The sequence below is a fragment of the Mycteria americana genome, chromosome 3, assembly GCF_035582795.1.
Source record: "Mycteria americana isolate JAX WOST 10 ecotype Jacksonville Zoo and Gardens chromosome 3, USCA_MyAme_1.0, whole genome shotgun sequence".
Lineage (NCBI taxonomy): Eukaryota > Metazoa > Chordata > Aves > Ciconiiformes > Ciconiidae > Mycteria > Mycteria americana.
The window spans coordinates 8,665,520-8,686,766 of record NC_134367.1 but is presented as its reverse complement, the minus strand read 5'-3'; the positions used below and the strand labels follow the sequence as shown (position 1 = coordinate 8,686,766).

Below are 21,247 nucleotides of genomic sequence, written 5' to 3'. Positions count from 1 at the left end.
TGGCGTGCCCATACTCTCCAAGTCTCCCTTTTCCTTCCCAACACAACCATCCACTGACTGCTCTTCGGAGGGACCCAACCACCAGAAGACCTGTTGGAAGGGACCCCAACCACCAGAAAAACCACTGCCAGCGCCATCCATCTTAAGAACATCTTCAAATGTTGAGGGCCAAACTCAGGCTTCCCAGCAGATGACAAGCGGAGCCGCCCCCACTTCTGGGTTCCCCCCATGCAGCGGGAAGGCAGCATGGAGGACACAGCAGCCCTGCATAGGCTTTTCCTGCCCGGCTGCCTCCGTCATCCTTCTGCCCTTCCAAATACACACACGGGAGCCCAGCCCCTCGGTGTCTGTCTTATTAGCCCAGAGTGAGCGTCATGCCCTGCGCACGATTGCAGGAGAGGCCAAAGGGTTAAGTGGAAGGAGGGAGGAGGAAGAGATGAGGCTGAAGGGCAATTTTTCTTTCAAATACGTCTCACACCTATGTGCTATCTCTCCTATCAAGAACCTACAGACCACGGGATTAGCCCAGCCTCATTATCCTTGATTTGCAAGAGATGTCTGAAGTCAAACGCTTTCATTTTTAAAAAGCAGTAAGGTTTTTTTTGTCTTCTTCAGAGGCCAGCATATAGCTCCCCTGCCAATCCCTCAGCTGCGCATCCCCAGCCATCAGACTCGTGTGCCCTGGGCTGGCTTTCCACCCGACACCACCCCTCCCGGGTGGACAAGGAGGACAAGTCAGCAGGACCTCCAGGCTCCCACACCAGAGCGTGACCGTGGAAGGGGCTGAAGCAACAGAGAATTTTTTGGAGGTTTTCTTTCCCTCCCTTCGCAGCATTCATCGATAATTAGAGGAGTAACTTGAAGCAAGGGTTTATTCCAACCAAGGCAGCAGGGACCCCTAATTGCTTGGATTGCCTTTGCATGTGCATGGTGTTACAGGGACGTGTCCTCCTGCTACATTTGCTGCAGATCCCATACATAGGAGAAACATCTTGGACTAATTTCTGTTGTTGAAATTAGAGACAACATTTACCTACCTGGCAGGAACATAAAAAGGATTAATTTAGGGGAGAGAAAGGGAGAGGGAAGAGAAATGCCCACCCAGCTTTATATAGGTAAGAATAAAAGGTGTGTTGATAGTTTACCCCTTGTTACAAAAGACTGGGTTTGTTTTAAGCCTAAAAAGAAAATTGTTGGGTAAGAAGACTAACTAAAACTTTTTTTTTTTTTTCTAAATACAGCGCTGTGGTTCTGGATGGAAAAATTTATGCCACTGGTGGGATCGTTAGCAGCGAAGGACCTGCCCTGGGAAACATGGAAGCCTACGACCCTAAAACAAATACGTGGACACTTCTACCAAATATGCCCTGTCCTGTTTTTCGACACGGCTGCGTAGTAATCAAGAAGTACATTCAGAGCGGCTGATGTTACCCAGGAGTGGGACAGAACTGTTTGTACCTGTTGAACGCAGGCGAGAAGAACACTACTACTTAAGAAACAAAAGCAGCAAAGCCAGCCAGTGAACATATTGCTCTAAAGTCTTGAATAGTGTCTACATTGAATGTAGAAAAATCATCCTCACCTTTTGGTGAACAAGGAGCAGAGAGCTCCGTGCTATGTAAGATATTGTAACTTAATAATACAAGGGTGTCACTAGATGTTATAGTGGCACTTGTTCTGGACGTCGGCTTTTGGTCAACCCAGGTGCAATAGAATTTCACATATTTTTTAAGCTGGGGAAGAGAGAAAAAAAAAATCTGCATTTTACTTCTAGAGCTCACGCTTGATTCTTAAAATAACCATGCAGATTAGTTTTACTATTACACTTTAGGCATCAATCTATTTCAAAGGTCAAAGTGTCCTTACCACTTTGATTCCTACATTTGTTTTTAACAAATACATGCTTTTCAATACCAATGACTGAGAGAAATCTTGTGTGGCAGATGGCTTACGTTGATGTCAGTCTTCCATCAGATCAAACGAATCTTTCAGTTCTCTAGAGCAGAGCCCAGAAGGGCGGTGAGGTGGGGACTGGGGTGAAGAAGAATAGCCATTGGTAATAAATTCCATGTAAAATGATGAAAAAAAAAAAAAAAAAAAGGTCTGTTGGGCTGGATGAGTTTCTGCTCCCGGTGATACTTGTGTGGGCACGTGTGGCCATGCCCGCAGGTGGTGGGGGCTTCTAAACCTTTCCTCCTGGTTTCTGCTGATGAGCGAACTTGGCAGTGCTCGATTCCCGTAATGCAAAATGAAAACGGTTTCAATTCCAGAGGCATTCTCCTGGTAAACCCGCTCTTCACTTCTGATTGGGATCACATTAAAACACACGGCGTAGCGTGGGATTTCCACGTTTTCATCAGATGGAGAAGATGCCTCCTGTTGTGACTATGCGCTCAGTTTTGGCTCTCAACCAAAATTCCTTACATTGGGATATACGCCACTATCTTTTATGTAAAGTCCAACAAGTTTTTTATTTTAGTTTATTTTTCAAGTTTCCCCATAGGTGTGGAAACCTTATACTTCTCTTATTTACAGAAACACACAAGTTTAAATCCCATGGTAGAAAAATGCATAGACTTAAGCCCAGTATAAGAGACTTAAAATGATTACTATGTAGAGTTGTAAGTATATGCACAGCACAGGGGTTATATTTTTATATATATATTAAAATATTGTCTATCCAGAGAGCATTGTGATGTGGAAATTCTTTATAAATTTATACATAAAAGGATCAGATGGGAGATGGACCGGGTAACGTAGAGGGGGCAGGGGAAAGAATCTTAAAATTCACAGATAGGAAGTAACCCCAAGCTAAGGATTGTCTGATTTCTTTCCAAGTAGACAGAAAAAAGTTGCCATACTTGCCTTTGCAGACTCAAATCCCAAATGCCATGCCGGTAATTCCAGAAGGAGGGTCCTGTACAGGGCGTGGGTGAGATCTTACAGTCAATATCTAGTTGGATTTCATACCAAATACGCTAGCCTTTTTATACGGAGGGAGGTCTGCCTACAGCTTTGGGGAAATCAATGCAGATGGTTAGCTAATCATCTTATTTTATTAATAATTGTTTATAAAATTAAAAAAATGAAATTTGTATCTTGCAGTATTTAAAGAAAAAGTGCTCAAGTCAGCTGAGTCAAGCTATAGGGTGACTCAAGTCTCATTTTGACAGTGAGGTTCCAGCCTTTGTTATGCAGTTGTTTTATTTATTCTTTAAAGAAGAAAAAAATAATAAGCACAACAAAATTATATACTAGTATGTCGTTTAAAGTATTTATGTCAAACAGGGTGCAAGTGTGAACCTAAAGATTGGAGCACAAGTTTCTAACTGCCTGGGGCAGGACTAATTTTAGTGTTGGTGTGTGTCTACCTCCAAAGGAGGTGCTACCTGTCAACAAGACCTAAAAACACATTCAACATTTCCAATTTAGCTTATTTCTTCATTTCTCACACTGGAACAAAACTGGCTATTTCTGTGATTAATATTAAAAACAGGGTTATCTGTAATGGTATTGTATATAGTTTATGTTTACTGTTAAGTTCTTGTTATATTATAATAAATATATTTATAGATCTAGATTCAGCATCCAGATTGGATTAATTTTGTCACGACTGAACAAGAAACACCACTGCACGAACGGTGACTTCAGGTTTCATCCCAGCCATGGATGAAAATGTGTCCATTCCATCCAGCTAGCTTCTCTTGCAAATCCAAAAATGTGTTGCTAATATTTAAATGCTCAGTAGCTTCCAAAGTACTTCCATTCTCCTTTCCGAAAAAATTCTTAGAAGTGATTTTGGAGTTTATTCGGCAAGACTGTTTCTTCATCTGTTTTCCCCAACTTACTCTTAAGTAAGCAACAAAAGGGCTCAAGATAGTTTAGGAAACTATCTTGAAAAAAACACTGATAAACAGCTTTTTTCTTTTTTGTTTTTGTTTTAAGTGAAAGTTAGGATTTGTACTGTACTGCTGCTGCGATGTCTAAAAGATGAAAGGCACTTTTGCCCTATGGTCAAAATTCCTTCGTATCCAGAGTGGGAGCTCTGTAACTCACCGGCTACAGCTTTCAGAGAGCACTGAAGTGCCGCTGTTCGATGTTTCATTAGGGTGTCATCTGGTAGTTGTAAAACTGGGTATGGAACAAAGATGAGCCAAATAGAACTAGTCCCAAACACCACCGCAGCGGAACATTTCAGCTGGATCTTAGGAGGTAATATCTGTTCTACGCATTAACAGGAAGAATCTTAACGTATATTGAAATTGTCTCCAGTTCTTAGAGAGTACATCTACGCAAGTATTTAAGAGCGTGAACCGCAGTTTTTAAACATTTTAGTTTAGGCTTAGTGGCTCAGGTTGAACAGCCTGTGAAGATTACTAAAAGCCTCGCAATTCAGTATTACACAACCATGCTGCAATAATCCAGACCAAGTGGAATGAGTTGCCAACCTTTTCATCAGCGCTCTGCAAAGATCTCTTACTCAGCACTAGTCAATAATACTTGGTAGGATGAACAAGACACAGGCTATTTGCTTTACTTGTATGTGGAAATTATTTTAGTTCCCCTCTGGGAAGCTGGCTGAGCGCTTTTGCCAAATGAATCATGTGCACATATCTGCTCAGAGATTTTTCTTAAAAGCTTTAAGAAATTCGGGGACAGGCTGGTTCAGCAGCCTGATAATGATAAAAACTCTTTTCTTCACTGGTTTGACTCTCCCCTGGCTCACCTGGGAAGGCGAGTGATCTCCAAACGGGGCTGTTCACTGCGTGCAGGTAATCGCCTACCCCTGACAATTTGCCCAAGTCACCCGCCTTTGTCCCATCGTTGCATCTAGTGGCAAACACACTACTAATAAAACCTCAGCAACCCCATCTTTTAATTAACTGCAGCTAGGTGTTAAGGCTGAGCTTAGCACAGTGCAATTGGAGCAAGCTAATTAGAGCGTTCGTTACACTTCAGCTTGCCCTTGGTGGAGTCCAGACAAACCGAATGCCAGCACCAGGACCCACTTTCCGCAGCTGCAGGGATTAGCTGGGAGAGGAGCCGCAGCCTGCACTTCTGCCTGACTCCACGAGTACCATTATGTTTAATCAGCGGAGACAGCGAAGGCACCGACTGCTTCAAGTATTTACCCACCCGCCCGGCGTCTCGTGAAGAATTTCTCTGAAAACTGGAACCGATGCCAAAGCTTTTCTCCGCTGTCTCGAATGCAAGGGCAAGGTCTCAGAACCATGCTGCCTCCCCATCACCAACTGAAAAAGGTGACTTAACATAATATATCATCATAGGGGATAAACCTACAAAGAGTGGATGCAGTCAAGTCCTGGCAGGCTGCAACCTGTGCCAGGTCCCTAGGAAGACGCTGACTGTATCCACTTTGACATTTTTACAACTTGTCACGCTAATACAAGCTTTTTAAACTGGACGAGACCCTTAAGCTCACCCCTTAATGCCTTCTTTCCCATTTCAAGTCAGCTCAAAAACAGGAGCTGAAACATGCTTTCGGTTGAAGTAGAGATGCCAGCACGTACGGAACGGCAGCAAGTTCCCATCGTCGGCGAGTGTTCTGGGTTGATAACTTAAGACTGCAGGAAAAGCCAGAAAGAAAATGGTCTGGAGGGAAGCAGATGGATGTGTCTCGGGCACAGTGTTTCCATCACTCATTACATTAAGCTGGACAGCGATACCAGAACAGAAACACCGTTTTTCCTCCGAAAAGCCAATCTGTTTGAGGCATGATTAAACACTCGCTGAGGTTAGAATTCATGAAAGCAAGAGCTGCCATCGCGGGCTCCTTAGCCGAGCTGTGCAAGCATGACAAGCAAACCAGCACGGTCTCCAACTGCTAGAGACTGGAAACAAAAAAAAGTGCCAGACTACCTTGAAAAACGACTCTCCCTTTGCTAGTCACCCGTGTTTTTTCTTTTGATAACACACACTTTTAGTAATTCCTGTTTAGCTAGCAGATTTCTTAAAAAGTAACAAATTCCAATTTTCTTTATCTAAACAAATTCTACTTCAATCGGTAGCAGCTTTACACACGGAATTAAATGTTTTGGCTCAGTTACTACCTGGGAGAAGGACGCTCCAGTGCTGTCATCAAGCCAAATCTGCCTCTGAATTTTTCATTATACAATGAAGGTTTGAAAGGCTGCCTGCTGGTTTTAATTTCATCATCTGTTATTTTTGAACAGCATTCTCTTTTCCTTCAGAGTTCATATCCCCAGTCTTACACAGCAAGATTCATACTGGCAATGGTATGAAACTCTTTCGCGATCTGTCCAGAGAACAGCACTAGTAACCCAGGTTTTTTAATAGCTTGACAGGCAACTTCAGCATGCGGCTTGTAAGCAAATTAATACAGAACTAGAACTGTGATGACAACTGGGGCTAAGCTGAAGATTGCTTAAAGTCACGCCTCACACCACAGGCAATACACACGCTTTCTCCGTCATCCAGCATCGGTGACCTTTTCTCACGTTTTTGTGGCTAAAGAGCAGACACCTAACTAAGGTCACCAGTCACGCTCCTACACAGGCTTCAGCTTCCCACCTCATTAAAAAAAAACCCCGTTTATAAACATAATAGCTCTTACAGGTAGAAAGGAACCGATTCCTCTCCACATCTTGGGAACTTAAAACAGTCCCTAACTTCTAATACCATGTCCTTGTGCTGGTGGACAGCATCAGAGTAAGGATCAGCAAACTGAACAGTGAAGGTGACGCAGCAAATGCTTTAAGTCTCAGGAGTATAATGAGCATTATGCTCTACCAGAAACACCATCCCTCCACGCAAGTAAAAATAATCAGCTCTTGCAAAGCAAGCCTAAATTTCTAAGCCCACTGGAATTTCTGTAGCCACTCTGTTTCCATTAAGAGAGATCGTCTTTTCCTAAGTTATTTACTTTCATGTCCAATGAATGCAGTGCTCCATTACTTGTTGACACCGAGTTCAATTTTACCTGCTTCAATTTACGCCCAGCTTTTCTGCAAGCTGCCTGTTTATGTCCTGGAACATATAAATGCCACACACAGCCTTTGCAGAGAAAATGAAGAGTGGAAATGTGGCAGGGAATGCTTGGGAATGGCTCACATTTCTGTTTTCTATTTGGCAAGAGGTGTCCCCTATGGGATCAAGACGTCCAGACTGCAAACTACCTGGAAAGGGTATCAGACTTTCCCTAGTGGATAAGGGTTTTCAAACTCAGGAGGTAACCTAACACTCAACCACCTCCAGAAAGCCCAGAAGGCTCTGCCCTGCTGACATTCATTTTTAATAACACGTGGGTATTTCAGAAAGAGTGCTGATAATGTGACAGTTATCAAAAGGGCAAGTGAAATGACTGGGTAATTACAGGGCATTCACCTGACATCAATCCCAAGTAAAAATGGAAAGATGATATCTAACTAAACTGATCATGAATCAAAGAGATAAGAATAAATACGATGATTTTCTAGAAAATCGGCTGTATCACACAAACCTGATCTCATTCTCTGACAGGATTACACATTTGATTGATAAGGTAATAGATTTTCAACAGCATGTGACAAAATACTTCAACTTTCTCACTGTACAGTATTCAGGCAGCAAATATTAAACAGGCTAAGAATAGGCAGATTAATTGAGGAGTATCTAATCTGTTCGAGTAACTCTCAATTTGGTATTATCAGAGTATTTCTAATGGGGGAATCCTCTTCTTCCAAAGTTCCTGAAGGAAAATGTTGACATAAATCATTAGTCACAGACCTGTGGAAACAGAGATTAGCAGAGCAAAAGATAACGAGGACCGAACAAGTCATACGTACTGTGCTGGCTCCTCTGGCTGGCACGGACCACTAAAACAAAACTTCTTTTTGTAAAGCTAAGCGGACCTCAGAGAGGTGGGAATGAGGAAGGCTGACATTCAGGATGGAGAACAGCATGGTGAAAAGCTGCAAGTCTGAGAAGAGTCAAGCAACAAGAGCTCCTGGCCCAATTTCATGGCATAAAAGGACTAAATTGATCTTTGGATGTGTAAAAAGGGGAACAGTGAGTAGGAATCAGTGATTTTTAGCTCTATATATGGCACTGGTGGGACCAATGCTGGAATATCACAGCAATTTCCTGTGTGAACAAATGTTTTAGAAGATGTTGAAAAATTGACCTACTGCAGAAAAAAGCCACAAAATTGACTTAAAGGCTGGAGAAAATGCAGTGAAAGCCATAAAGAGCTCATTCTGCTCTACAAAAAGAAGACTGAGAGGCTACTTGATCACAGTGCATTAGTATCTTCGTGGTGGGAAGGAAAAAAAAAAAAATCTATGTATGACGAGTCTAGAACATAAAGAGAAGACAAGAAGCAGCGCCTGGAAGCAGAAGCCAGACCAAAACAAATGAGGAATAAGGCACGTGTTTCTACCCATGAGCTTAACCACTTGATGAAAAGCTCAAAGAGCAGGGGAGATGTACAAACCTGCAGACCAAGGCTGGATGCCTTTCCTGAAAAGATTGTTAAGCCATACATAAGTTAGTAGACCCTGCCCATGCACGAGATTAAATCATACGTGCCACAGCATCAGATTCAACAGTGTTTTCTGCTGATATTACTCTCCATTAATACATGCGAATTTTTGTGACAAATTGCTAACCATTTAAATCATCGTTAGGTGTCAGCTGATTTCCATTTCCAAAATTTATTCTCATGTATTGAAAAGATTAACACTGTAAAATTTGTGCTCGACTTGTGCTTTCGTGGCTGTCCTCTGAATCTTGTGAAAAGGAAGCTTTTTATTTCAAAAAAAAGCTTTCTGCCTTTGGGACATTTTAAAGGAAGACTCTGAAGCACTCTAACCCCAATATAAAGGCTAGACATTAATTTTAAACCAGTTACATCTCCAATGCTTCATGAAAATGTAATCTTACATGCTTATATTTCTGATACTTAAAACGTCTACACAAAACAGTACTTTATTACTAAACTGATGTTAATAGTCACATACAACATGTGGCTATTCACATTATATCTCCTTTATCTCACTAAGCCTTTTGTAATGTCACAGAGAATGCAGTGGACATCACTTCAAAAGTCATTTCAGAATTATATTCATTAGAAACCTAAAACAGATGGGCAATCTGTCCTTCCCTATCACCAAAATCAGGTGTTCTTCCAGGTAGCCTCCACATACAGAAGGGATTCTACAAGGTATTAACAAAGTCAGCAAAAGAACGCAAGACAAAGCTTTACAACAGAACTAGAGGTGGGGTTTTGGAGATGAGAAATAGTTCCTTAACTAAAACAGCATTATTTTCTTTCCCTCTACAGCAGATTCAATTTCTTAGCAAATTCATTTAGTCCAAATTTAACATATTTTCTAGGATGAATATTTTGGTCTCTGCTTTACTTCCTTGTTAAAGAAACATTTCAAAGGGAGCCCTTTTGAAATTTCCCCAAGTCTTTCCTTCCTCTCTATCCACAGTCCCAAAGCTGACAGGTCACCTTCTACAGACTCCTACTTCCATGCAGACACAGTCGAACATCTCTGAGTTAGAGCACAATTCAAATTCGACATGGATGCAAAGGGGTTTTCATCATGATGTAATTCATCTCCACAAAAAACCAGGATGACAAATGGTGTGAGCATTCCCAGTAGCCATCCAGTCTCAGGGACCTGTACACTTCTCACGCGTACTCTGCCAAACCCCCAATTGCTGAGAGACAGAAGTAAGCAAAACCAAACACGGCGAGGAGTCCACCACAGCAGAACACTCAGCTTCTGCACTATGCCAACACATCCTACGTGCTGCAGCAGCAATGCCCCACATGCAGAGCCTGAACAACCTCCTCCTCTGCTCTCAACCTGCCCCACTCCTGGAATTGAAGGAGAGGAGCCTTCTAACACAGCTTAACGCCAGAATACCTTTTGCACCTGAAACTTGAAAGCAGCTTTATTCCAAATCAGCATCCACATATCAGCAAACCTTAATACGGATGGCCAGGTTTACACTAACATTCCACTAAAAGTGGTGAATCCATTTTAAATCTTGGCAGCTTATCATATTTTTAAAGGAAAAGGATTTTCCCTACTATTAAAGAAAGGCTCAATACAGCATAACTCAAATGCATTCCTAGAAGAAATGGAATTTAGTAGTAGTCACAGCCATTTGCTGGCAGTGGGTTCAACTGAAATATATTCCCTATGCAAATGATCACACTGTAAAAAAATTACTCACCTAGAAACGGAATGAGGCTGAATTAATTAGTGTTAAAGTTTATAATCCCTCATTTTTACATAATAGTTACATGACCACAAGTGATGCATAAAAGGAGGAGGAAAAAAAAAAAATGAAGAGTTTGGCTTCATTGATCAGTTTACTGATTTAGCTTGCAGAATCTATTCACATGCAGTGCTAGCTTAAAACCCCATATATTACAAGTCCAAATCCAAATCCTGCCCGAGATACAGAACAAAAAGATCTCAATTTTATTTTATTTAAATAAATTATCTGAGGGGCTTAAAGGAGGAAACAGAGGATGTGCAACACTGCAAATTTAAGGAAACACGGGAAATTGCATTTCACAACTACATTCGAGGCAGAAACCAAGAGCAGAAGGAAGCAGCGTTAAGCAGTGAACACTTGACAAATTGAGTGTGGCACAAGCTTTTACTAAGGCTTTATTAACAGCACGTGATGCAATCCAACTATTCCTCACTAATTCGTGCTTTTGAAGCACCTCTCAAAGTTCACTAAGTATTTTTACAAGAATCCTTTCGTCAATGCCCAAACAAAGCAGTTTTGTCCCTTTTGACTGATCATTTTACAGCCACCGTCAGAAATCAGGCCTGAAACTATTCCCTCCGTCAACATGGCCATCACCACTCCTGAAAGACAGAAACAGATATGCAAGACCTCGTACCCTACATTCTTAATTCACAGACCGCAAACGCCTTGGATGGTGTTAAGTGTGGTATCTGCAAGGCCGTTCAGATCAAAACACCACATCTGACCATGCTGATACAAAATGAGCCTAGGCTCTCACTGATCAATTACTACATTATTATATTTATATAATGAGTTATATAATATTTAATATCTAATTGTGCTTTCAAAGCTGCATATAAAAGCAGAACTGGACTCAGATATGAAATAACTTACTAGTACCCTCTTCCTCAACTCGTCTTTTGCCCAGGAGCCCTCTACTTTAAGGTACACAGAAAGGAAAAGAGGAAAATGAGCAGGTGTGTTATACCATGTGTCCCACGCCTCAAGAAAGGCCATAACAAATCTATAGAACAGCTTCTCATACTCCATTCCACATTATATACATCACATTAAGTTTGTTAGCTCTGGATAAATTGCCAATGAGTAAGATGGGGGGTTGATTCTTCGCTTGCATAACCTCTAGCAGCTTGCTCTCCTATGGGGGAGGAGGGGAACTAAAGGAATTCATAGATATATTATAAGTTTATCTTAAAAAAAAAAAAAGGTAAGAAGAACTTTGATAAACAGGGAAGAACCCCTAGTGAGAAACTCTGGTATTACTTGGATGCTGACGTACTATAAGCAGTCCTGGGTGGTACCCTGCAACTGAACATAAAACATTTTCTAAGCACAGAGCATAACTTCATAACTTCATTGGCGTTATTCACTCACCAATGTACAATACTAATTTCACTTTGTCAGTCAAAATTAGTATTAGAATTTTTTTTTCTTTAATGGACAAACACTGAAAGCGAAATTACGGCTTAAACAAGTAAACAGCAGGATCACAGAGTAAAACACCTGAACTGCGAAATCAAGGAGGTCTGGTAAGAAAAAGACTGGTATCAGCTATTAGGCAGCAATTATTTTAAATACATTTTTGAAGGAGCTAAAGATGTGTTTTCTTGTCATCTTTATTCAAGTATTTCACAGCAGTTATATTACAAATTACAGTAAAATGTTCAAAATTTCCAGAAGTTCAAAAAAATTAAATAACTTACTTCAAACTAACGTAAAATGAAGTCAAAATGCAAAACATCAATTTAAACACAGTTCTGAATAAAACTATAGAATCCAAAATATACCATAGTTGATGAAGGAAGTCTACTTAATCCACAAAGTAGACGCACGTTAATGAAACCAAACAGGACTCCCCAATGTCTAAATAACCCAATGTACAAGATACAAAAGATGCAAGTACAAGCCCAAATTCAAGCTTATGTTGTAATTACAAAATAAAATAAAAACAAAATCAATGACTATCAGCTGCAGGACCTGCCATTCAGGAGACTGAAGGTAAAACCAGAGCTGACCCACCAATTTAAAAACAAACAAACAAAAAAAAAAAAAGGGAAGACAAGATATTACAAAAAACGGTAATCCTATAAATACATTGGCATATGAGGAAATAAAGTAACAATACAGAGGACACAAAACAAAACAAAAAAATTAATCACAGGTGAGAGTCAAGCTTGCAAATACAATTAACTCCATAGCCATCAACTTCACCCAAGAGCAACTCCATTCTCTCCCAGACAGCCCCAGCAGCCCCCCAGAGAAAGCTCCTTTCTTCTGGCCGGCCACATTTCATTGACCCCAGCACAAGGACTCACACAGGAGTTTACTTGCAATTTTCACAACAAGAAACAAGGAAGAGAGGTCAATTTGTACAAACTCTTGCCAGTGCTATGTGGCAAAAAAATTAAAAACATACAAAGAGTAAACAAGTTTAGACCACATGGATAGATTAACAGCTGTTTTAACTCTATAACCACCAGACATCTGGAAAGGAAAACAAAAACTGAAGTGTGGTTATTTGGGCTAAGAAGGCGAGTATATCGTTTTAGGTAAGCTGTCCACTAGAACATCTGGTATCAGCTACTTTTCTCTAAAACAACATGGCAGCTCCTCAATTAGTAAAGTTGCCTCTTAAGATTTTTCCCAATCAACAACTGACAGTAAAAATTTTCCTTTAGAAACCTGACCTTTTAGAACCATTTTTAATGCTAGGCATTAGCTTAAACTTGCTTTTCACACTCACTGGTGACTAAAATTCTCAACTGTTTCAATTCATATAAATTTATTATCTTCTTAAAAATGTATGCAGTTTTATCTTCCACAAGTGCTGCTGTTACTTGAACAAAAACTTCTTTGAGTAAGTGAAACTGGAATAAATATTTTTAAAAAATTCTGCAGCAAGAACCTGAGACTTGCAAAAAACCCTTTTATCAGAAACTTGCTACAAAAAATCTGCTACATTTTATTTAATCAAATCTTAAAGTTTGTAACAATTTCCATCAAAATACAAAATGCTGTTAATGTACCAGACACAAAAATATCTCAAACAGGTATGATGCTAATAAATACTAAATGAAACATGGAAAACAATCCCATAATCAAATCTGAGATCAAAGAATCTCATTTTAAATGTGTTTTCTGCTTGTTTTTGTTGTTTTTAATCGCACTTTCCCACCTAAAAAATACAGTGTTTCTGCATGGGTTGCATTTAGAAGGTGTAACTAGATGTACATGAACGCTTAAAACCTTTTTCTGCCATTAGCTATAAAGAAAAACAGTGGCATTCGGGGGAGAAAAAGATCTAAGACAGAATTATGTTTAACCATAATATACAAAGCACTTTGGATTACTGCAGTAGCCCAAGGCCCATGTTTTGTTTCTCTGCAGTGCTATACTACTATTAGCCATAGAGGTGGAGACAAGTACCTTAGCTTCAGTTTGTAAATGGGAGCAGAGTGATTACAGTCCTCCATAAACACTGTTGGTAACTAAAATACAAAAAGCTGAGGTAGCTCAGTATCTCTGCAGTAGTCCAAGACTGTTTTCTCTAATTAAAAACTAGTCACACTGTGTTGCATATTCCTGGAAAGACACTTCCGCAGCTACGTAGGGACAGTCACAATGAATGGTTAACGGTGGTAACACCAGCCAACTTCTCCAGAACACTTTCCACATAGGGTTGAAATAAATCAGCCCAGGTAATGTTTTAATACTGAGCTTGTGATAAAACATGTTTTTCTTGAAATTGCCTAGACTGTTCTCTCCAGTTGCCAGAACGGAAAGGTTTTGAACTACACAATTTAGACCCAGAGAACTTTGGTCCGAACAGATCGATTCAAAAGACTGTCCTCCAATCCCCTCACATTAACAGTGCTTTGCACGGGCTGAGTTGTGAAGCCTAGTTTAAGTTTTATTTTCAAGTGAGCTTGGGCTCCAGGACTTTGACAGACTGTAGTGTCTTCTTACCTGCACTGCACAGTCCAAGCTATATTACAAACACGGAACTTCAGAAAGAAACCTGCCAGTATTAAACTTGGTTTTCTTAAAGAACTCAAAACGAAAAACAAGGAGGTGGTGGGAAAATGCTTCATTTTTAGCAACACAGAAGAGTTTCACTGTGTAACTTGTTTCTAAAACAAATATATACCAATGAAAAAGTATTTTCACCATTTTGGTAAAGTATGTGGCTTTTTCAGTGTGTCTTAGTTCTGTAGAGTAAGACAGGCATTATAGAACCATAATACTGGTTGCCATCCAATGAAGAGAATACAAATCATCCTTTTGGAGATCTTCATTCTGAAGACAGCTTTCTAACATTGCCATTTGCTATAATCCAAACCAATTGATTAGCCTTATCTTTCTCAATTGACTAAAAGGCACATTAAAGGCAGTTCTAGAGAGCCTCATCTTCAAATTACTGTACATCCAGTTACTCAAGATTCCTACCACAATGCATCATTGCCTTCTTTAGAACAGATTTTTTTGTCCGTTACCCCAGAGAAGAGAAAAATTGGAAAAAAAATTAAAAAAAGATCGCCTGTTTAAAAATATTCAACTTAGATCTGCTCTTTCCAGTTCTCTGTATGTGTTGGTCTCCACTTTGCCTGAAGTTTCCCCAAAGATAATGCATGTAGAGTGAACAAGAGCAGAAATGAGAACAGTTTCTGTAGCACCAAAAATCTCCAAGCTGTGGCATTGTATTCTTTATTTATATCAGATACAACTATATGAAGTTCCGTTTGGTTCTTGTAGGCTGGTTGGTTTCAGGTACCTGAGAAAATAGCACCAAATTCAACAGAAAGAAAAAGAGAGAGCACTTAAGACCAAGGCTCTGCACATACTTGGTGCAAATGGAAACTGAATGGCTCAGAGGACTGCTCTCCCATGAGCAGTTTGAGAGGATAAACCCACCCATCTTGACGAGTTCACAGGAATGTTTCAAACACATGAACTGTTCTTTCCATCTCCTGCAAGAGACAGAAAGCATCAAGTATACATAAATATACACAGAATTAAAGTTACATTATATAATCATATTTATTGGGCTATTTTTCTTAAATCTGAACAAATAATAGGAAAATAGACACTTCTGTTCATTAGTTGCTATCTGCTAGCAAAATATTTTAAAAGAGGAAACTAATTACAGAAGTAATAATGCAGGAAAGCATTCCACTATGACAGTCCATGAGAAAATCCAAGTGTATTAGGGTCACTTATGTAATTAATGTACTCGATATGTATTAAGAAAGCATTGCAATGGCACACTGCATGAATTCAAGTCTTACTGCACACTTATGCTATTGGTGACGCAGCTGCAAACACATATCTGCACGGTTTGGACAATCAAAATAAAGATCGGTCTCTACACACTCCTGCTGGATAAATGTCTTTTTAATCTACTTAACACTTGGCACAGACTTTCAACATTTTTAGGTGAAGATGGCAGAGGAATAGCATGAAAATGGTTTGAAAAGTATTTTGCAGGAACTCTACTATATCCCATGCTAAGGCCTTTCCAGGTTTTGTTGTAAAATATTCATGGAGAAAAATACTTAGTGTTCAGTAACCCAACTGGAAACTAGCAATTGTTGTCCTTTTTTCAGCAGGGTTGGTTATCAGTTGAATCACCAAGCTGATCCAAAGCCCTCTACAGCTACAACAATGACATTGGAGGGAATGCATGTCCAGAGTTACGATCAGCCTACGCCAACAGTGAAATGACCAACTTACTGTTGATGTAGACAGAAGGCCTTTGATAGCAAACACTTTAGAGGCAAAGAATGACAGCATGGCTTACATCATGCTGTACTGGACTTTCCCAAGGGTATACTTACTGATCTAGAGAAAGTTTCATACAAGACCTTAAAAGTTTGCAAAGTCACAATCAGCAAACTGCATGGAGCAGAGGTACATAATTTTTTTTGGCCTAGTTATGCAAATGCACATAAGGGCAACCGCAGCAATGTTGGCTCCATGCGCCTATAAAGTAGCCACTGCATCGACTGTTATTCATACCACAAATGCAGAAACCGCTTCTACTCCATTTTTACTCTGCTAGCATGTGCTTCTCCATGCTGCTGTATTCTGTCCTCTTTTTCCTCCATTCTTTTAGGTTAAATGCTTAATGCTTTTCTGAGGAAAGTATTATTAGAAACAACCTCTGTTTTTTAAGTCATTACTACACTGAACATTTTTCTGCTTATAGATACCTTCCTCAAAGTCTATTTAAAGCTTTTGCCTGCTAGTACAACAATAAATTGATAGATTAACTTAGTTCTTGAAAAACCAGTCTCACAAAATTCAGATAAAGAATAAAAGAAACTGTACAACATCACCTCTATAAGTTGTGATTTGTCATAGTCTCTACGATGTCTGTAGATGCACTGACTGAGGAGCGAATACAATCTCTCAAGTTGGTCAACAGTCAGGTTGTCACTTTTCTTAACCACCAAATCAAGCAGTTTCTGTTGGAACAACAAAAGGTAAGGTTAAGAGGATTTTTATAATCACTTCTTTTATTTTTTTACGGACAAATCAGAAATGCAATCTTCTTCAGAAGCCCTATTTTGGAGGGACACATACAAATAAAATGGACCACACCTGGGTATCAGTAAGGCCACTGCTTCCATGTAGATCCGAAAGGACTCCATGTCACTCTTCACTTCTCTGCTTATACTTTTTTTTCTTGTCTTAGATTTTATGCTCAGTATAGCTGGGGCCATGTTTGTTCTCTCTGAATGATACTTTATCCTATTTCATCTTGGTCAATAATTATGACAAAGCAAACCATAAAACCTGCCTTGATAGCTCAAGCAGACATTTTGAAGAACTTGCATTGGCATGAAATTGTAAGTACCACCAAATGGAAACACATTTGGAATTCCACAAATGCTGAAAAATGGTACAATAAAAGAAGGGGGGACAACATATGTACAACTGCTCATAAACAAAAGGTGAAAGTGTGTATTTTACATAGTAGCAGATTTTAAGAATTTTTTTCCTCTCATAACACTTCCATTGCTTCCAAAGAGATTATCATCTATACTCCACAGCAAGTGGGATCTAAATTTCATAGTAGGTCAAGCTAGTTTCTACAACAGAAGACAGCAAATTTTATTGTAACTTTGCTTAAAAAGAGAGAGAAACTGAAAGAAAATTAACTAGCAGGGGTTCAGTCTATCACACCAAAACATCGGCACAAATTCCAATTTGTTTTCCAATCCACTAACAGTTCTTTCCACCAAGTGTACGTACATGGGAAGGGAAAAGATGATGTTAACTCCTAATTACTAGGCACCCAGCAGTTCCTCAGTAACTGGCATGACCAATTAACATATAAGAGTATCTGCAAAACCTGCAATTAAAATAGTGGACTGCTGTGCCATTACTGGATTTGTAAAGGTAGTAATGACAGGACAGTAAAGATTCAGTAGTTTTATTAACTCTTCATCCAAAAAACACTGATCAACACATCATCTTCAAAAGTTATGGCTGCCATAATACTTGTTTGCAGTCAAAAAATAAAGGAAATGTTGCTTCATAGCACAGGAAGGGAGCATTTTTCATGGACAGTTTCATTAACAGTTCAACTCATTTTTCAGTTCCACTACCTTTAGTCTGTCATGGTCAACAACTACAGACGGTAAGGGATCCAATGGTTCCTCTGGGACCTGCTCCAAACTTGTGGGCTTCGACTGTTCCATAGCGACTTTTCGTGTTTTCTTGCTTTTGAATATACCTGTAATTTGAAAAACAATTATCAGCACTGTCAGTCCCTCAAAATGAACCGCTTGTTTCTTCACTTTGGTTTGGTTTTGCTTGTTTGGTTTGTTGGGTTTTTTTGAACCAAGCAAGCATGACTGCAGCAGTGCACATTATTCACCAGCTTTGCAGAATTCTGAACGTTTATACGTGCACAAAAACACAGTTTAGAAAACACACATGAAACTGGTCATCTTTAAAACCAAACTCCAAAGTCCCAACAGAAAATTGAATGTCACGGAAAGAGTTTTTCCATTGTATCATTTCTACTTAGCAATGTCAAATTACACAGCTTCTAAGCAAAGTTCAGTTACTAAGCTAACGCTCAAAATCTTGCTGCCTAAGTGAATCAAATCCTCATTTTTCTCCCCAAAGCATCCCATGTCTTCATCACCATGGTAATTCTAACATCTGCTCTACTCCTGAAACTTCATGCTTTTCTGACACCTTTCTGTTTTCTTCCACCTCTGTATTAAAGCTGCTGTCCAATCCTGTTGTGGAGAACAAAATATTTTTACATCTCCTGATTCTCTCCCTACACTCATTCACTGTTTTTCTCCTCCTCAGTTATTTAAAATGCCTTTTTTTATGAGGACCCCTTGTTATTATAACCATCCTTAATGTATACAAAATTCAACTACTAAATTTAGAAATGTGAAGGCTCTTAACATACATCACACTCTTTTTCTCATATTCTACAGACCTTCTACTATTCTCCTTATCCTTAGAGAAAATATGTATGTACAAATAGAGCCAACATGCATATAGTGATAGTCTCATAATTCAGATCTCTCATTAAAGCTCACTTACTTTGTAAATCTCAGCACTAACTTTTGAAGTAAAGATTTCATTCTTTTAGATAATTCTGAAAAGCTAATTAAAAAGGCAATCATGCTTAAGGCTTTTATTTCTCTTCCCTGAGGAAACTATCTCTTGTCTTCAAAGGACGTGGCCCCTTCTTTTATGCACCACCAGGATTTCCCTTCTCCTCCTCTTATCTTTGTGCTGCACTGTTACTGTAACTCCAGATACCTTCTCCAATAGATAAACAACAGTTTATCTGGCTTTTGCTATGAGCTAAACTGCTTTAAATTTTGCTATGAGCAAGTGTTATTAAAGGAATATATTCTGTATTTCTATGGTCTTTCATCCAATGTCAATGATACTTTTATCATAAATCTCTAACAAAACAAGTCAAAACATATCATACAGATCAAAATATAGATCAGGTAGAACATATAGACCAAAACATACATCATATATCTATCCGCACTGATAATATTTTTAAAATCTTTAATTATTGTTTAAATGTTATCTCAGTATTTACAGTATTTCCCATAAAGCCTACAAAAATAAACAGAATAGTCTAGGTATGGAGATACACTTACTTGCCTAAGATAACATTACAGCACGTCAAGGGTGGACTTCTAATTTATCTAAGTGGAATTAAATGTTGTAAGCGTACTAAAAGTTTCAAATAAATAGACAGCAGTTCATAAAATATTATCATATAATAATAATTGCAACATAAGATATTACAATTAAAAATATACACATATTAACTTGGACAGTATGATAAGGACAGAAACATTGAAAACAAGCTATACCTTCTTTATCTGCTTCAGCATCTTTAGTTTCAATGTCTGTGCTCTGTAGTGTTTTTTCATTATTGCTGCAATGTGGTAACTCAGCTTTCACTAGATCAGCTCCTTGACTTTCACTGGAAGCTTCCGTTTTCTCCTTTGGCTGATCTTCATATGAAGATTTTTGCTTGTTACTAGACCCATCACTGTTGTCACAGGGTGAAACAGCATCAACTGATTCCATTTTGCCATTATGGCATGCTGGAACAGGTATACCCTCTGAGCTGTGTACAGATGTCTCTCCATTCACACAGTCCCCTTTTGATGTAGAGTCCTTCCTTAATTCCTTTTCAGCACTCAGGGTCACACTGTTGGTTATTAACAGAGATTCATTTGAGCTCTCTTCTTCTGTGGATGCAAAATTGTTTTCCTTTCCTGATGTCCCATTGTTAAGCCTCTGCTCTGCATCTATATCCATAATATCACAAGAGGATTCATCATTTGTCATCGAGAGATCTCCTGTTTCCTCCCCATTCTCCTCAATGCAGTCAGTGCTGATCTCCAGCTCTCCATTTTCCAGCAATTTACTGTCCTCTCCATGATTTTCATCATCAGCAAACTTTGCATCATCTTCATCTTTCTTTAAATTATTGACTTTCCTCTTCTTAATAATGCCTTTGCCCCACTGTGAGCGCCGTCTTGATTTTCTCCTTATTCGAACTGAATTATAATGAAAAAAAGAAACTTTTAGTGCACAGGTACCTCTCAGTAAACGGACTAGGATATCAGAATATGCTGTAGCGTGTGAGGCAATCAAATGTGTTCACATTTCAAGGAAAAAGCAAGCTGTCTCTTGATTTCAATGTGAGCAAATTACAGATACCAAGGACTTTTAGAAGCATAAGGAGTGAACACTCAGTCGTGTACACAATTCCTACTCTAAACTATGGAAACAAGGAAGACTTGCTAGCCTTTCCTACTTAATTTATTTTTTATATATCTGTTTGCAGGTAAAACACTAAAAGAAAACAGCTAAGCAATGATACAGAACTCAGTCATTCTCATTTGGGGAATGCAGACTCTAAAGACAGTTATTCTCATTTTCCCTTTTTAGAACCTCGGCAATTTGAAATCATTATACAGTGAAATAAATGGAAGTGCAATCCCTGGATTCATAGAATAATTCAGGTTGGAAGGGACATCAGTAAGTCTCTAGTCCAAACTACTACTCAAAACAGGGTCAGCTATGAAGGCAGACCAGGTTGCTCAGGGCTTTATCCAGCCATGTATTGAAAACCTCCATGGATGCAGACTAAATGACCTTCATGGGCATCCCGTACCAATGCATAATTATCATAAGAGTGAAAAGGCTTTTTGCCCTATATCCAGTCAGCACCTCTCATTTCAATTTACATCCATTGTCAATTCAAAGATATCTTTGCTGTTTAAATCAGCTAGATCTCCTCAATCTTCCATTCATTCCCACCTCTGTACTTAAGTTCACTGCATTGACAAAATGTGGTTTTAAAAAATGAGGATCTTTCTATTAGACCTGGATCATTTAGCAACCCTGTCTACAGCAAGACCTCACAAACATCTGCATTTATGCAATGAGTCTGTAAGAAGAAGGGGAAGCATAGTCCTTA

At 39.2% G+C, this 21,247-nt stretch overlaps 2 protein-coding genes across 11 annotated transcripts in view; one reads left to right on the top strand and one right to left on the bottom strand.

The window, feature by feature from the left end:
* KLHL29 (kelch like family member 29) overlaps positions 1 to 3,540 on the top strand; it is a 409,537-nt gene extending 405,997 nt beyond the window's left edge. For 3 of the 7 annotated variants that reach the window (XM_075497840.1, XM_075497838.1, XM_075497839.1), the window contains one exon: positions 1,242 to 3,539. In XM_075497840.1, coding sequence (XP_075353955.1) covers positions 1,242 to 1,425 — 184 coding nt within the window. In that variant the 3' untranslated portion in view covers positions 1,426 to 3,539. Of the gene's footprint in view, positions 1 to 1,241 lie in introns of all 7 variants that reach the window. The other 4 variants (XM_075497845.1, XM_075497842.1, XM_075497841.1 and 1 more) reach the window with 2 other exon arrangements.
* Positions 3,541 to 11,759: 8,219 nt separating this feature from the next.
* ATAD2B (ATPase family AAA domain containing 2B) overlaps positions 11,760 to 21,247 on the bottom strand; it is an 82,908-nt gene continuing 73,420 nt past the window's right edge. For 2 of the 4 annotated variants that reach the window (XM_075497836.1, XM_075497834.1), the window contains exons 25-28: positions 19,626 to 20,321; positions 17,868 to 17,995; positions 16,593 to 16,721; positions 11,761 to 15,224 (exon numbers count right to left, since the gene is read on the bottom strand). In XM_075497836.1, the coding sequence (XP_075353951.1) occupies positions 15,183 to 15,224; positions 16,593 to 16,721; positions 17,868 to 17,995; positions 19,626 to 20,321 (995 nt within the window). In that variant the 3' untranslated portion in view covers positions 11,761 to 15,182. Of the gene's footprint in view, positions 15,225 to 16,592; positions 16,722 to 17,867; positions 17,996 to 19,625; positions 20,322 to 21,247 lie in introns of all 4 variants that reach the window. The other 2 variants (XM_075497835.1, XM_075497837.1) reach the window with 2 other exon arrangements.